The 18,000-nt window shown below is 40.0% G+C and overlaps 1 protein-coding gene across 1 annotated transcript in view; it reads right to left on the minus strand.

The window, feature by feature from the left end:
* dennd5a (DENN/MADD domain containing 5A) overlaps positions 1 to 18,000 on the minus strand; it is a 154,771-nt gene that overhangs the window by 61,567 nt on the left and 75,204 nt on the right. Inside the window, exons 5-6 of the mRNA XM_059975868.1 lie at positions 9,161 to 9,348; positions 6,869 to 7,186 (exon numbers count right to left, since the gene is read on the minus strand). Of these exons, the coding sequence (XP_059831851.1) occupies positions 6,869 to 7,186; positions 9,161 to 9,348 (506 nt within the window). The remainder of the gene's footprint in view (positions 1 to 6,868; positions 7,187 to 9,160; positions 9,349 to 18,000) is intronic.

Genomic DNA, 18,000 nt, shown 5'->3' on the forward strand with positions numbered 1-18,000 from the left:
ACATTTATTACACTAGACATCTAAGATTTTGCTCTTGAATATGTTTGGGTATATTTCATGGATCTTGAGCTGATCATGAAAATCACCATGTAATTTCCCTATCACTCACCATTTTTTATTGAAATCACCTATATTTGTTATTTCAATTCATAATTCGTCAATTAAAATGTTGCCCACAATGTAAACATGATTGGGCATGCTTAGGCAGGGCAAATGCTGCATGGCAGGATAGGTTTTAAAAAGGCTATAAATTTCCATGAAGAATTTTGCTATTTGAGACAGGTGTTTCCCAAAATAACTAATGCTAAGATTAAGCTACAAAGCAAACAGGTCATCAATGACAGGCAATTCAAAGAATTTCTAGTAGGACTGGAGAAAAATCACATGGAAGGTATTCAAGGACGTTGCTGACAATTTTCTTGGCAACTACAGAGCCCCAAACTACATGCAGCTGGTTGATAATATGCTTTAAGCACTAAACCATGAAATGCAACATGTTACTAAAGATTGATTTTCAGTATTCCCACTTAGACCCCTTCCCTGCAAATCTTGGCAGCTGTCAGTGACAAGCATGGTACAAGGTTTCACCAGGACATTGTGGTCATAGAGAAACGGTATCAAGGCAAGTGGAATCCATTGATGCTGGCTGATTATTGTTGGACACTTAAGCAAGGAGCCACAAACACTGACTATAAATGAAAAGCATCAACAAAACATTTTTAGCTTAATCGAACTATAGCAAAGCATCAGCACCGTTAAGCAATTAAATACATTAGATTCAATAAAAGTTAATTTGTTTCTCCAAATTCTCACATGATACAAATAGTCTTAAATTATATTTGTGTTCAGCTTCAAGCATCCTATCATAAACAAAAAAAGTATTCTGAGGAAGCAATGCTTTTGAAAAAGATTGCTGTCCAGTGTTACTGTCACAGGTACTTAAGTACAGTGAAAAATTTATCTTGCATACCATCCACACGTCAATTCATTACAACAGTGCACTGAGGTAGTACAAGATAAAACAATAACAGAGTGCAGAATAAAGTTACAATACAAAGAAAGTGCAGTGCAGGTAGACATAATGTGCACTGTTACAATGAGCTCAAGAATCCAATTTATTGTACCAGGAAACCATTCAAATCTTATAACACCAGAACGGAAGCTACTCTTGAGCCTGCTGGTACGTGTTTTCAGGATTTTATATCTTCTACTGATGGGACAGGGGAGAAGAGAGAATGTCCAGGGCAGGTGGAATCCGCGATTATGCTGTCTACCTCACTGAGGCTGCGAGAACTGTAGACAGAGTCCATGGAGGGGAGGCTGGTTTCTCTGATACACTGAGCTGTGTCCACAACTCTCCGCTGTTTCCTGTGGCTGTGAATCAAGCAGTGGCCATTACAACTGTGACGTATCCAGGTAGAATGTTTCTCATGTTGCATCAATTAAAAAAAAGATGAGGGAAAAGAGGCAAACCTTCAGCCTCCTGAGGAAGGAGAAGCACTGGTGAACTTTCTTGGCTGTGGCATCAATATTGTTCAGACCTGGGCAAGCCAACCTCAACCTCAGCACCACTGATGTAAACAGGAGCATGTGCTCCACCCCCCCCCCCCCCAAGGAGTTGTTGAGTTCCAGTAGAATCATGCTGAATTATGCTGAATTCAGTGTTTTAACAGCCATGAAACAATCTATTTCTTTGGTATCTTTTAAATTAAAGGCTTTCTTAGTTGTCCATTGTATGCAGCAGGCTAGAATTATATTCACAATGGAAACTGGCAATCTTCCAGGACTACGGAAATGGTGAACAGATCATTTACAAACACCGGCATTAAATACAATTTGCAGATCATGGCTGTGACTAAAATTTCATATTGATTAAATGATAAAATAACATACGTACTTATAAGCAAATGAGAACTTTATGGATAATTTTTGACAAATTCCATTCAATCTTTCTGAATTGGCCCTTACAAGGAATTTGCATTTTGATGCCAAAAGCGCAATCATTAGAAATTAAACAGGCTTTAAATTAGCCTCCAAAACTGAATGATGAACTCATGGAATGACACACTTCCATTCTACTGACAACTCTAATGTCAACAGCATTATTGCCTCTTGTTCTTCGCACTTTGTTCCAACCAGCATGGCTTCCAAACTACACCTGTCCTCCACTAAGCCGTCAGTAATCACACAAAGTACCATCGGCACCAGTCCTCCTCCAGTAATTCAAGTGCAAAAATGAGTAAACGGTGGCATGTGTGTCAAAGCCAAGGTAACACACAAATATAAAATGTTTTAGGAACATTACTGGATGGTGATGAGGAATAGAAACAGCTAATTTTATTCTCCTAAACTAAAGGGTGCCACGAATAATTAAGAATTCCCTCTATTACCCCAAGTATGATCCACTTACTGCGACAAGCTGCATCACATTTACAGCCCCATCATTCAATTCTACAATGAACAAGGTAGGTTTCAAGAGAGGTAACCAAGTAAACAATAGAAAATTGGTCATCTTCTACCACTAAAATGAAGTGGAAATGAGTACACAATAGATCGGGTCAATAGTGAGAGTCCCCTTTCCAGGGGAGATATGTCAAACACTAAAGACTTTAGTCTAGAGCAGGGGTTCCCAACCCTATTTATGCCATGAACCAGTATTATTAACCAAAGGGTCATGGACCCCAGGTTAGGAACCCCTGGTCTAGAGAGAGAAAGTTTGAGGAAATGTGCAGAGGTTGTGATGGAAGCAGATACAAAAGTGGCATTTGAGCAGTATTTAGACTGACACATTAATATGACAGGAATTGCAAGAGATAAATCATGTGTCAGCAGATGGGATCAGTTTACTTTAGCATCATGGTTGGCACAGTCAAGATGTGAAAGGTCCTGTTCCTGTGGTGTATTGTTTTAAATTCCATATAAAAATTGCAGAGAGGAAAATAACAGCCCTCTATAAAAAATGAGATATATTTATAGCAGAGAAATGGAGGAAGTACTTCTTAAAAGCTGAGGCCGTTTTTATACTGTTAAAAAAGCTAAGCATGAATTCTTTTTAAAAAATTGGCCAGAAAATGGTGTTCTCTTCCAACAAGTTCCTTAACAGAAACAGTTCCAGTAGCCAGTGATATTGCTCTGTACATCAATTTAAAAGAGTAACTTTTCCATTTATAAGTAAACATTGATAATTTAATATATATTCCTCTATTGCAGTAAGTACAATAATTTTACATACATTTGTTACTATAAAATTTCCAACAGAAACACACAATTTTGCAATATAATGAAACATTAACTGTGAAAGTCATCACTTGACACAATGGTAAAAAAAGTAAAAGATATTCTTAGCAGCATCCTCCAACTTCTTGCCCATAAGACTTCACTCAATTATTTGCACAGGACAAGAAGTATAAGCCATAGTCACACAGCACAAATAACAAAGTTATATTTTCATTCTTACATGCACATACCGAGCATGTGACACTGGCTAATGGAATCAAAAATTTGAACAGTGAGCACACCACCATTTGTTACAAATTTGCTGCAAGACAGAAGAATTACTATTGGCTGTCACATTTTGTAATCAAGTTTGAGTATTAATAAATTCAATAGGAGAATTTGAAGAACCAAGTTCCACTTTCTACAATATAACAATAGCACACCAATAGTAGGATCATAAAAGTAAAATATTAAATGGTTTATGTTTATTTCACATTTTGTTCAGTTTCAAATATACTTAGTCTGTTTTGTTTCCAGAAAATTAACATAAACCAATGGAAAATTGGTCTTTACATAAACTGGTTTAAATGGAATGCAAGTCTAGAAATTCAACCAAAAAGCTGTGTTGGACAAGCAATGAAGGGGGATGCCAAAGACCATCAGCCATGAACACTAAATGCAAACTTCAGCCATGCCTGGCGCCAACTGTTAACAGTTAAAGAACAATATTCCCCCTGCCCAAAATGTGCCACCTAGTAGCATGTCTCATGGCTGCTTTTTGGGTTGTTTTAGCGAGAAAATAAAGGGATCTGCAGTGGCTCCAGGGTAGGTCAGGCATTTGTTGTGGCCTGGGGGCAGTAATTGAGCCAGTGAGATAGGCAAGTGATTTTTGGAACTTAGGTGAGGAAGCTGAGGTAAACCTAGGTTTGAATCAGACCAAGTTCAAGGTGAGCAGCAGGGAAAGACAGAGCAATTGGTGAGATTGGAATACATCAGAACATCTGTAGATTGCAGGTGCTGGGAATAGTAATGAGCCCTGAAAGACACACTGTAAGAGCTTCCTTGAAAAGATTCTAGTCCTTTGCTACATTGGGAAGACCAAGCTGACAACGAAGCATCTGTGGTTTCACTTGGAACAACACATACTCAGTTCCCCCAGAAAGCTCCAAATGGTATAATGACACTTCCGATCCAACACACCAAGCCTGGAAAATGTTTCAGGGTGCCAGTCTGATTGATACCCAGACCTGCAGAGTTAACCTTCTTGACTGACAGAAAAAACTTGGAAAATGTCACTAACATTTTATTTTGGAAAAAGTATGCAGATTTTTTATTTGCACAATACCCAAAACAGAAGTCATGATGTGGTTAAATTTCTAGACTAAATTTAACTAATGTGTACTAAGAGTTGCTTCACAAAAGCCCTAAAAGGGAAGAAGAGCATCAATCAGCAGTAAGTTGGCAAAGAATAGATTCAAAACTATGAAAGCCAAAAAAATTAATTGGAAATCAGTTACAAGGAAAATAGATAAAAAGTGTTTTCAATTATAGAATAACAAACTCATTTCATACACCAATTAAAAGGTGGTTGAATTTGCACACCAAGTCTCCCGTTTAAAAAAAAATTGCTCAAAGACAGAAAATAAATAGCTTTGTAGTTGGGTGTCAAAATTCATAATATTAATTTACCTATAATGAAGAATGTATAACATTTTCTAATACATTAGCAATGCTATACAATCTGATGGTGAAAAGTATTTAAAAAATCCAATACCTACCAGTGTAATGTTAAAGAAAGAGGTTCTCTAATTACAAACCCCATTTCCAAAAAAGTTGGGATATTTTCCAAAATGCAAAAAAAAACAAAAATCTGTGATATGTTAATTCACGTGAACCTTTATTTAACTGACAAAAGTACAAAGAAAAGATTTTCAACAGTTTTACTGACCAACTTAATTTTGTATTTTGTAAATACACACAAATTTGGAATTTGATGGCTGCAACACACTCAACAAAAGTTGGGACAGAGGCATGTTTACCATTGTGTTACATCACCTTTCCTTTTAATAACACTTTTTAATCGTTTTGGAACTGTGGATACTAATTGTAGTAGATTTGCAATTGGAAATTTTGTCCATTCTTGCTTGATATAAGACTTCAGCTGCTCAACAGTCTGTGATCTCCGTTGTCTGATTCTCCTCTTCATGATGCACCATACATTTTCAATAGGAGATAGATCTGGACTGGCAGCAGGCCAGTCAAGCACACGCACTCTGTGTCTACAAAGCCACGCTGTTGTAGCCCATGCAGAATGTGGTCTGGCACTGTCCTGCTGAAATAAGCATGGACGTCCCGGGAAGGGACGTCGCCTTGGTTGCAACATATGTCTCTCTAAAATCCTAATATACGCCTCAGAGACAATGATACCTTCACATACATGCAACTCACCCATGCCGTGGGCACTGATGCACCCCCATACTATCACAGATGCTGGCTTTTGCACCTTTCGCTGATAACAATCAGGATGGTCGTTTTCATCTTTGACACGGAGAACTCGACGCCCGTTTTTTCCGAAAACTAGCTGAAATGTGGACTCATCTGACCACAGCACACGGTTCCACAGTCTTTCGGTCCATCTGAGATGAGCTCGGGCCCAGAGAACTCGCCGGCGTTTCTGCATAGAGTTGATGATTGGCTTCCTCCTTGCGTAATAGAGTTTTAAGTTGCATTTCTGGACGCAGTGACGGACTGTGTTAAGTGACAATGGTTTTCCAAAGTACTCCCAAGCCCAGGTGGCTATAATTGTCACAGTAGCATGACGGTTTCTTAGGCAGTGCCACCTGAGGGCTCGAGATCACGCACATTCAACAGTGGTTTCCGACCTTGCCCTTTACGCACTGAGATGTCTCTGAATTCTCGGAATCTTTTCACAAAATTAGGTACTGTAGATGCTGAAAGACCTAAATTCTCTGCAATCTTGCATTGGGAAATGTTCCTTTTGAACTGACTAACAATTGTCTCACGCATTCTGGCACAAAGGGCTGAGCCACGACCCATCCTTGCTTACAAAGACTGAGCCTTTGATGGAGCTACTTTTATATCCTGTCATGATACCTCACCTGCTACCAATAAGCCTGCTTAATGTGGAGTCTTCCAAACTGGTGTCACTTGAATATTCTGAGCACTTTTCAATCTTATTTTAACTCTGTCCCAACTTTTGTTGAGTGTGTTGCAGCCATCAAATTCTAAATTTGTGTATATTTACAAAATACAATTAAGTTGGTCAGTAAAACTATTGAAAATCTTTTCTTTTGTACTTCTGTCAGTTAAATAAGGGTTCATTTGAATTAACATATCACAGATTTTTGTTTTTATTGCATTTTGGAAAATATCCCAACTTTTCTGGAAATGGGGTATTAATATAGTTGTAAACCTTTTCCATCAGCTTTCAAAAGCACTTTTGTACTGCTAAATCAGTCTTCAGGCATTAACATACTAATAATTTAATATAATTAGATTTTTCATCTAAATTTAAGCAAGAATAAGCTTATGTTAAGAGTTCACTAAGGAACTTTTCACTGCTTCCACTAAAGTTCATAGATAGCAGTCATTACAAGACAAACTCAAAAATCTAAATAAGTTCAAAACAAACCTTTCCTAAACTGACCCCAGTCCTCTTCACAAGAGCCTGCAGTCTTGCCATGGTCTCATTTTCCTTCAGCAATTCGTAAGTGTTCAGTGCTGACCCAGCAACATTTCCGTTCTTCTTATCACAGGCCACATCACTCTCTTTGAAGTCTTTCAGCTTAGAGGCACTTTCACTGCAGTGCAAATTCCCTTCAGGTGGAATACCAAAAGCCATGAGAATTTCAGAGACTTCTTGAATAAATTCCAATTTGTTTGGAAATTGAGGCAAGTCTTCCGGCAACTCAATGAAATGGTTGTCTATATCCACAAAGCACAGATTTGCCTGAAAAAATTAAATATATATTTAGAAAGAGTCAATTTTTTTTTTGGTCAGAAATGCAAACCATTATATTGCTGTTAGATAAACAGACACATCCTAGAGTCATAAAGAGACTGAAACAGACCAGTTACGTTTTCTTGGCCTGCTATAATTTAATCTACTTTCCTAAATCAAGGTCTTTTGGGAAACAAAATCTTCTTGAAGTGAATTAGAAGTTTCTCTTACTTTCTTCACCCAATACTAGTAATTTCCTCGGTATCACTATGATTGCTATAATTATTGAATTCTCAGGCCTAATGAAAGCTGCAAATCAGACAACAAGTAAAAATTGGTACTCTTTGTTTTTAAAATGCAAATATAACTTTGTAACAAGTCGATTACTTCCTCACTTTAACAAGATTAAAAGTTACCTTCCCCTTTAAAACAGGGACATACATGTATTTGTTTATATAGCTAACAGGTCAGATTTGTGCCATGGAAAGATTCCAACCTGGATTGTCACAGTTGGCCTTTCTAATTATCAGTCAAGTTCTTCATGCCTATTAAATAAACTTCATTGGTTGAGAAATCACTTTGCAATACTTCCTCCTACAATGAGTGAATTATTGAAGTGCTCAACAAAAATAGAATAGAATTGAATATTTAATGCAATTTTCTCAGCATAAAAACCTTTGAAAGACATAAACACACAAAATTTTAGATATGGTTGTCCAGCCTCTAGGATCTTAAAAACTCTAACTTTATATTTGAGGACTTTGTAATTTCTCTATTTGACAAAAGAAAAATCTGTAGGATTTTAAAAGTGATTACAATTATTTTAAATATTTTATAAACTTCCATATCAATCTAAATCACATACGAACATCCCAATCATTGATTGGTCTGCAGTTGGATTACAAAACTGACAGTAAAACCCCATTTAGTATTTCTGGGATGAGGGTGAAAGGGAAAGTCCTTGAAAGTTCTGTGATGTGAATGCCTACCGAGCCTAATTGGTGATGCAGGAATGGCATGCAAATGCATAAATGGACAACAGGAATTGTTTATCAATACTAGGGAATAAGAGTGATGGTTGACAGCAGCTAAATCTGGATATTAAGATTTGGAGAATGATCAAACTTGACGACAGATATAACAAAATGTCAAAATATGTATGCATACACATGCCTATCACAACAATGTGACGATGAGTTATTCTCAGCATTGGTTACCCTGGAAGATGGTGCCAGGGTAGTTTTGATGAACTGGTTTATTATTGAGGTACAGGGAAAAAAAAACTTGTTTTAGCCTGCTGTCCATAGAGACCATATCATTCCTACAATGCATGAATTAGTATAAGGGAAAATCAATAACAGAATGCAAAATAAAGCTTATAGAGAAAGTGCAGTGCAGTTAGACCATAAGGTACAAGGCCATAGGAAAGTGTGGCACTTGGCCAAGTGGGGGGAGGGGTGGAGTCCGAGAGTATAAGACTCATACTCAGTCGCTTCATGCCATGGAAACTGGCATAAGCACTGGCTTGATGGCTTGGGACAGAGTTTAACTTCAACCATAGGAAAGTAGATTGTGAAGTTAAGAGCCCATCTTAAACCACTCCAGTTATTTAATTAAGAACTTATTTAATTTTGCAGAATTAAGAATCAATTATATTGGTGTGAAATAAAAGGTGGACAAAAAAGAATGGCCACTACATTGCAAATATGTCACATGAAAGGAAAACGTGTACTTATGATCAGCCTGGACAATGTTTAAGAAATTTAGCAAATTAAATAGACACTTGACCAAATTTTAATGCAAGATTTTAACTAAATTCTGTTCTTCAGTCTACTATGATCCTAACTCAAACTTAACTTCACTCGATTGTTAGAATAGGCAGAGTTAAATTCCCCATAACCAGGCTTTCACTTTGTTTCTCCATGGAATAATTAACTGGATACTGTGTAATGTTAGCAGAGTAGGCAAGTTAGAGATACTCACCTCTTGTGGCAACTCTAACTTGGACCGGTCATCCTGCCCATTGGAATGCAAACCCATCAAGTAAGGAACAGGAGCATCTAAAAAATGAAGCAGCGATGCTGGGAGGATGGGGACATACACATGTTGCCATTGACAGGGAAATAGTATTGCTGTGATACTTTCTGCTACTGTCATCAGTCTCTGGTAATCTGTTTATTAGCAAAAACAGAAAAATATACAAATTAAATTTTCTATATCTAACACTTAATTGCATTTTTCAGACAATTACTGGGAAACACCATGGTCAAAAGCTATTCTTCCCCATCAGCAACAGGAGATATTTGTTGCCTGTACAAAGGCACAGAAAATGTGCAATAAAGGGATCCCTTTTAAGGTATATGAGCAACCCAAGAAATTCTTAAACGATAACAAAATGTTTTATGCCTTGATAAAGATTCAGTACTTGAAAAAGTTTTAATCTATTTGTTAGCATTACTTCAAACAGTTTACCATGAAGGAGCAGAAAACAAGGGAAATTGAATGCTTGCTTAGAATAGTAGTACAGGTTGAAATTCACTGGTCCAGCAGGTCATGAATCTGTAGTTAATTGGTACAAATCTCAAAAACTTCTACAGTGGAGAACATTCTGACAGGCTGCATCACTATCTGGTATGGAGCAGGAGTGGGGGCTACTGCACAGGACCGAAAGAAGCTGCAGAGTATTGTAAATCTAGTCAGCTCCATCTTGCGTACTAGCCTACAAAGTACCTACAAAGTCTCAGAAAGGCAGCGTCCATTATTAAGGACCTCCAGCACCCAGGACATGCCCTTTTCTCACTGTACCATCAGGCAGAAGGCACACACTCAGTGATTCAGAAACGGCTTCTTCCCCTCTACCATCTGATTCCTAAATGGACATTTAACCTTTGGCAAAATCTCACCTTTTTTAAAAATAGACAGTATTTCTGTTTTTTGCATAATTTTTAATCTCTTCAATATACATATACTGTAATTGATTTACTTATTTATTATTATTGTTTTTTTCTTCTATACTTTTATGTATTGCATTGAACTGCTGCTGCTAGGTTAACAATTTTCATGTCACATGCCAGTGATAAAAAACCTGACTCTGATCTATGCTGATTGTAACTAAGGTCCTACCAAGACTAAAATTAACTAAGATATTCAGCTAATTAACCTACGAGTGCACCTTTTGCAAATCCAGCCAACAACACTTCCACCTTATAGAAACCACGAGTTATGACTGTTCTCCGAATCCTTATTCTCTCTATATAAAAGCAGCTGTGCACTCCAACCATTGCTCTAAGCAGGAAGTTTAACATTTTTTAAAAATAAGGCCCAAAAACTATGCCTTAAGTTCTCTGTAACTTCCACCATCTCCAGTGGGATCCCACCACCAAGTACATCTCCATATTTTGGCCACAGGGCCATATTTTGTGGTCCAGGTATTCTGCAGTTCAACATCAACCAGATTCAAAAGCTGCTGCACTCATGTTTCCACCAGTATAAAGATTCATTATTATAGTACTTATACAAGACTCAACTTGTGTTCAGAATTTTTGCTTTCTGATATCATGATATTTAGTAGCACAACAAGAGAAAATTTACAGTTGCTGGAAATCCAAGCAACACCCACAAAATGCCAGAGGGATTCAGCAGGCCTGGCAGCATTTGTGGAAAAGAGTAAACAAGTCGACATTTTGGGTCAAGACCCTTCTTCAGGAGTGGTAATAAAGATGAGAAGCCAGATCAAGGTGAGGGGGAGGGGAGGAAGTAGTACAAGTTGGTTGGTGAGAGGTGAAACCAGGGGAGGGGCAAAGTAAAGAGCTGGGAAGCTGATAATTGAAAGAGATTAAGAGCTAGAGAAGGGGAAAATCTGTTAGGAGAGGGGAGAAGACCATGATAGAAAGGGAAGGGGGAGGAGTACAAGGTGTTGCTCCTCCAACCTGAGGATGGCCTCATCGCAGCAGGAGAGGAGGAGGTGGACTGATATGTTGGAATGGGAATGAGAAGTAGAATTGAAATGGGAGGCACCAGGCCTGCTTTTTCTGGCGGACTAAGCATAGGGGCTCAACGAAGTGGTCTCCCAAACTATGTCGGGTCTCACTGATATAGAAGAGGCCACACTGGATACAGTAGATGACCCCAGACTAACAGGTGAAATGTCGCCTCACCTGGAAGGACTTTTTGGGGCCCTGAATGGTAGTGGGGAAGGTGCAAGGGCAAGTTTAGCACTTGGTCCATTTGTAAGGACAAGTACCAGGAGGAAGATCAGTGGGGAGGGATGAGGAACGAGCGAGTCACATAGGGAGCGATCCCTGCAGAAAGCAGAATCTGGGGGGGGGGTGGGGGGGGTGGGGGGGGAAGATGTGCTTGGTGGTGGGATCCCACAGGAAATGGTATAAGTTACGGATAATTTTGTGCTGGACACGGAAGCTCATGGGATGGTAGGCGAGGACAAGAGGAACCCTATCCCTAGTGCAGTGGAGGGTGGATGGAATGAGGGCAGACATGCACTAAATGGAAGAGATGCGGTTGAGGGCAGAGCTGATGGTGGAGGAAAGCCCCTTTCTTTGAAGGACGACATCTCCTTCTTTCTGGAATGAGAAACCTTATCCTGAGGGTAAATGCAGCAAAGACGAAGGAACTGAAGAAGAGGGATGGCCTCTTTACAAGTAAGGGTGGGAAGTATAGTCCAGGCAGCTGTGAGAATCAGTGGGTTCACCATAAGCTCCCTCCTGATACTTAACCTCGCAAGCGGAACAAGTGGCTACACCTGCATCTACACCTCCTCCTCGCTACCATTCAGGGCCCCGAACAGTCCTTTCATGTGAGGCGACATTACAACTGTGAGCCTGTTGGGATAATCTACTGTGTCCGGTGTCCCTGGTGTATCGGAGAGACCCAACGTAGATTGGGAGACTGCATCACCTAGCACCTATGCTCCGTTCGCCAGGAAAAGCAGGATCTCCCACAAAAAGGTGGCCACCCATTTCAATTCTACTTCCCATTCCTTTTCCCACATGTCAGTCCATGGCCTCCTCTACTGTCACTATGAGGAGGAGCAACACCTTATATTCTCTGTGGGTAGCCTCCAACCTGATGGCATGCACATCAATATCTCAAACTTCCAGTAATTGCTCCCACCCGCACATCATTCCTCCATTCCCATTTCCCTCTCTCACCTTATCTCTTTACCTGCCTATCACCTCCCCCGGTGCTCTTCCCTCTTTTCATGGTCTTCCACCCTCTACTATCAGATTCCCTCTTCTCTAGCCCTTTATCTCTTTCATCTATCAGCTTCCCAGCTCTTTACTTCACTGATCCTCAGTTTCAACTCTCACCTACAAACTTGTACTTCTTCCTCCCTGTTCCCCACCTTACCGCTCTAACTTCTCATCTTTTCTCCCCCCAGTCCTAATGAAGCATCTCAGCCCAAAACATCGACTGTGCTCTTTTTCCATATATGCTGCCTGGCCTGCTCAGTTCCTCCAGCATTGTGTGCGTTGTCATGATATTTAGTAACATTTCCCGATAAATGTCACCTCAAGCAAAACAATGTTGTTCAGGACTCGCACTGATAACATTTCTATGGAAAAGTTTTCTGAAATTTAATTTTAAACTCCATAGAAGTACTTGTATTCATCATCTGAACATGGATAAACTAATAATTTTTGCCTCAGCTCATATACAGAATCTTAATACTGTATTCAAATAGCACTATTAATGTCAGTTTTTTTAAAATCAGAACTCCTTTCCCTTGAATCACTGTCTTGAACAGAAAGGAAACGAGTAAATCAGATAATTGAGACAAATGATTTTTGAAGGCAGGGATTCGTGGTTGAGGCCATTGGAATGATGGTGAGCTGGGGGTTGAAGAGGGTACAAGCAGTAACAATGAATACTTAAGGCCCATCACTGGAGGAATTTGGATATCTCAGGTCTTCCATTAAAACCAAAAAAATCAGCTTTAACATCCTTGTTGGCTTCACATACATGGTAAAATTTAACACAATGTGTTGCCTGCTATTTGACATCACTACATGTGTCCAGTGACACCTATGCGCATCACATGATCCACGACATTCAATGCTTTCACCCTTGTCCTGCAAACTAAAAAATATATAATAACATCCTGCAGTCCCATCAAGTTGGACACACCTGTCTAGTTCTTGATGCTCATTGTTGCTAGAGAGAGAGAAAAAAAATCACCAAACATTAGATTCATCTGACTGGTCAACCTTATATTAATTGGATAAAGTTCACTAGCACAATAACAATAATTCTACTCACTCAGTAGTGCTTTTGAAGGAATACACCCACAACTGTATTACCTTTGGCAAACATCTATTTTTTCACAGGTATCCCCCAAATATTGTTAACAAGGTTCTCTAAATTTTCAGTGTACACTATGTACACAAGTGATGTATAGGAGCATCAAGGCTGGAAACAATAGGTACTGTAGTTCTTTTAGGAGAGATCTCATCTCATCTAGCTCTTCTTAAATATTACACTGTACAGTTGTGTTTTTAAATATTCAGCTTGCCATCCAAATGTTCACATTTCACATACTTCATTCCATTAACAGAAACAAATGTAGATACGATTTCAGTCCACAATACATTTTTTTTTAAAGCGTCAAACACACATGCTGGAGAAGTGGAGACTGAACAGCAGAATCTGTGATTCTCGATTTAACACCATCACAGATGTAAAAAAACTAGATAAGCACTTATTTACAGCGTCTAGTCTCAGGAAGATAATGTTAGTGTTGAGTTGTGTTGATAATTAATCATTATCTTGGTTTCAATAAAATCCTCAGTTTCTTAACAAAACTGCAGAGCCATTTTATGAAGCTGATAATTTAAATTAGAAATTCATGTCATAAGTTATTAGAGTAATTCTGTAAACTCTAAATAGGTTCAAGCATTATAGAAGATAAATTAATTATCAGTATTCAAATACTATGTGTCAACTTTTAGAATTGTTCATTTACTTAATTTTTTTGGTCACAGTTGGGAAGAGACTGGTCAAATCAAAATTAATTAATGAGAATAATTCTTTAGTTGTCAAAAGTGGAACTAAAGGTGAACTAACATGTAATATCTTGTATCACAGATTATATATAGTCTATAGCTGAATTTCGCTGCTGTCAGGGAATGCCACACTCCCCTGTCCATCTAACCAGAAAAAACAGCCTAGAAAATCTAAGACATGACTTTCATCAAGAGGTACTGGGAAGGAGTTTCCTTTGTCAACAGCTGTATGGTACATGCAACAATAATAGCCAACATCCAATCATAGCAGAAGCCCTTAAGCCAGATTCAAGTCATGGTTCTGAATCAGAATATCTTGTGGTTAGAGAAATGCAAAAGGTGTTAGGGAAATTATTGGAACAACCAGGTTTCTCAAAAAAAAAAGCAAACACATTGGACGAGATATCTGAAACACTGGAGAAATTTCAACATTTGTTTTCAAAGGCAGAGTCACCAAAAGTTTAAGATGGACTATGCAATTAATTTGTATCAGGCAAAACTTCCTCTTGTTACACCAATTTAGTTTTTTTTAAAAAAAAAGAGGCCCACTCAGTTCAACTGGTTATATTGCCGGCAGGTGATATAAGTGGACTCCCTCACCTCTGCTCCTCTGACCCTCAACACAGGTGCCCAGGGCTGTGTCCTAAGCCCCCTCCTTTACTCTCTGTATATCCATGACTGTGTCACCATCTGCAGCTCCAATCTGCTAATTAATTTTCCTGACAACACCACACTGATTGGCCTAATCTCAAATAATAATGAGGCAGCCTACAGAGAAGAAGTCATCACCCTGACACAGTAGTGTCAAGAAAACAACCTCTCCTTCAGTGTTGCGAAAACAAAGGAGCTGGTTGTGGACTACCGGAGGAATGGAGATAGGCTAACCCCTATTAACACCAATGGATCTGGGGTTGAGAGGGTGAACAGCTCAAAGTTCCTCGGCAAACACATCACTGAGGATCTCACGTGGCCTATACATACTGACTGTGTGGTGAAAAAGGCACAACACCACCTCTTTCACCTCAGATGGCTGAAGAAATTTGGTAATGGGCTGCAGACCTCAGAAAAATTAAGTTGTCATGTTAACACACTAGCCTGGAAAAAAGATACAAGAACAATTTCTAAAGAGTTTGGGCTCCACCAATCCACAGTCAGGCAGAATGTATACAAATAGAGGAAATTCAACGCCATTGTTACTCTCCCTAGGAGTGGTCAACCAACAACAAAAAAAAAAATCACTCCAAGAGCAAGGCATGTAATATTCCAGGAGGACACAAAAAGCAACAGGGTAACATCCAAGGAGCTACAGGCCTCTCTTGCATTAGCCAATGCCAGTGTTTAGGCAAACACTGAACAGTAATGGTGTGCGTGGCCAGATTGCAAGGAGAAAGCTATAACTCTCCAAGAAGAACATTGCTGCCCATTCATTTTGCTAAAGACCATGTGGATAAGCCAGAAGGCTATTGGAAGAATGTTCTGTGGACAGTCAAGTCCAAAATAAAACATTTTTGGCTTAAATGAGGAGCATTATATTTGATGAAAAGCAGACACTGCATTCCAGCATAAGAATGTCATCCCATCTGTGAAACATGGTGGTGACAGTGTCATGGTTTGGGCCTGCCTTACATCATTGATAACTATGAATTCTGAACTGTACCAACACATTTTACAAGAAAATATCAGTGTATCCATCTGTGAACTAAAGCTCAGAGAAAGTGGGTCATGCAGCAAGACAATGACCCTAAACACATAAGCAGGTCTACCAAAGAATGGTTGAAGCAGAAGCAATCTCACTTTTTGGAATGGCCAAGTCAAAGTCCTGGCCTTAAGCCTATAGAAATGTTGTAGAATGACTTGAAGCAAGCAGTTCGTGCAAGGAAGCCCACCAACATCCCAGAGTTGAAGCAGTTTGTTAAGGAGGAATTATGCTCTAAAATTCCTCCAAGCCAATGTGCAGGACTGATCAACAGTTACTGGAAACGTTTAGTTGAAGTTATTGCTGTACAAGGGAGTCACACCAGTTACTGAAAGCAAAGGTTCAAGTACTTGTTGGGAAAAGTATATGTAATATTGGAACAACACACACAAAATAATGGTGGAACACAGCAGGCCAGGTAGCGTCTGTAAGGAGAAGCACTGTCGATGTTTCGGGCCGAGACCCTTCGTCAGGTCTAGCTGCAAGGAAAGATAGTAAGAAATTTGAAAGTAGTGGGGGGGGGGGGGGGGAGGGGGAAATGCGAAATGATAGGAGAAGACCGGAGGGAGTGGGATGAAGCTAAGAGCTGGAAAGGTGATTGGCGAAAGTGATACCGAGCTAGAGAAGGGAAAGGATCATGGGACGGGAGGCCTTGGGAGAAAGAAAGTGGGGGGGGGGGGAAGCACCAGAGGGAGATGGAGAACAGGCAAACAACTAAATATGTCAGGGATGGGGTAAGAAGGGGAGGAGGGGCATTAACAGAAGTTAGAGAAGTCAATGTTCATGCCATCAGGTTGGAGGCTACCCAGCCAGTGTATAAGGTGTTGTTCCTCCAACCTGAGTTTGGATTCATTTTGACAGTAGAGGAGGCCATGGACGAGTGGACAAGGGAGTCGCGTAGGGAGCGATCCCTGCAGAAAGCAGAAAGGGGGGGTGGAGGGAAAGATGTGCTTGGTGGTGGGATCCCGTTGGATTCCTCCCTCACCACCATTTACCAAGCACATCTTCCCCCCCCCCCTTCTGCTTTCCGCAGGGATCGCTCCCTACGCGACTCCCTTGTCCACTCGTCCCTCCCATCCCTTCCCACCGATCTCCCTCCTGGCACTTATCCTCGTAAGCGGGACAAGTGCTACACCTGCCCTTACACTTCCTCCCTCACCACCATTCAGGGCCTCAGACAGTCCTTCCAGGTGAGGCGACACTTCACCTGTGAGTCAGCTGGTGTGGTATACTGTGTCCGGTGCTCCTGGTGTGGTCTTTTATATATTGGTGAGATCCGACGCAGAATGGGAGACCGTTTCACTGAACACCTATGCTCGGTCCGACAGAAAGCAGGATCTCCCAGTGACCACACATTTTAATTCCACATCCCATTCCCATTCTGATGTCTATCCATGGCCTCCTCTACTGTCAAAATGAATCCAAACTCAGGTTGGAGGAACAACACCTTATATACCGGCTGTGTAGCCTCCAACCTGATGGCATGAACATTGACTTCTCTAACTTCCGTTAATGCCCCTCCTCCCCTTCTTACCCCATCCCTGACATAATTAGTTGTTTGCCTGTTCTCCAACTCCCTCTAGTGCTTCCCCCCACCTTTCTTTCTCCCGAGGCCTCCCATCCCATGATCCTTTCCCTTCTCCAGCTTGGTATCACTTTTGCCAATCACCTTTCCAGCTCTTAGCTTCATCCCACCCCCTCCGGTCTTCTCCTATCATTTCGCATTTCCCCCTCCCCCCACTACTTTCAAATCTCTAACTAACTTTCCTTTCAGTTAGTCCTGACGAAGGGTCTCAGCCTGAAACGTCAACAGTGCTTCTCCTTATAGATGCTGCCTGGCCTGCTGTGTTCCACCAGCATTTTGTGTGTTGTTTGAATTTCTAGCATCTGGAGATTTCCTTGTGTTTGCTATGTAATATTGGATCATTTTTCTCAAATGAATGAACAAGTATAATGTTTTTGTGTTATTTATTTAATTGGATTCTCCTTATCTAGTTTTAGGACTTGTGTGAAGATGTGATCACATTTTAGGTCATATTTATGAAGAAATAGAGAAAATTCTAAATGGTTCACAAACTTTTTAGCACCACTGTGACAATACGACAATA

This window comes from Hypanus sabinus, chromosome 7 (assembly GCF_030144855.1).
Source record: "Hypanus sabinus isolate sHypSab1 chromosome 7, sHypSab1.hap1, whole genome shotgun sequence".
Classification (NCBI taxonomy): Eukaryota; Metazoa; Chordata; class Chondrichthyes; order Myliobatiformes; family Dasyatidae; genus Hypanus; species Hypanus sabinus.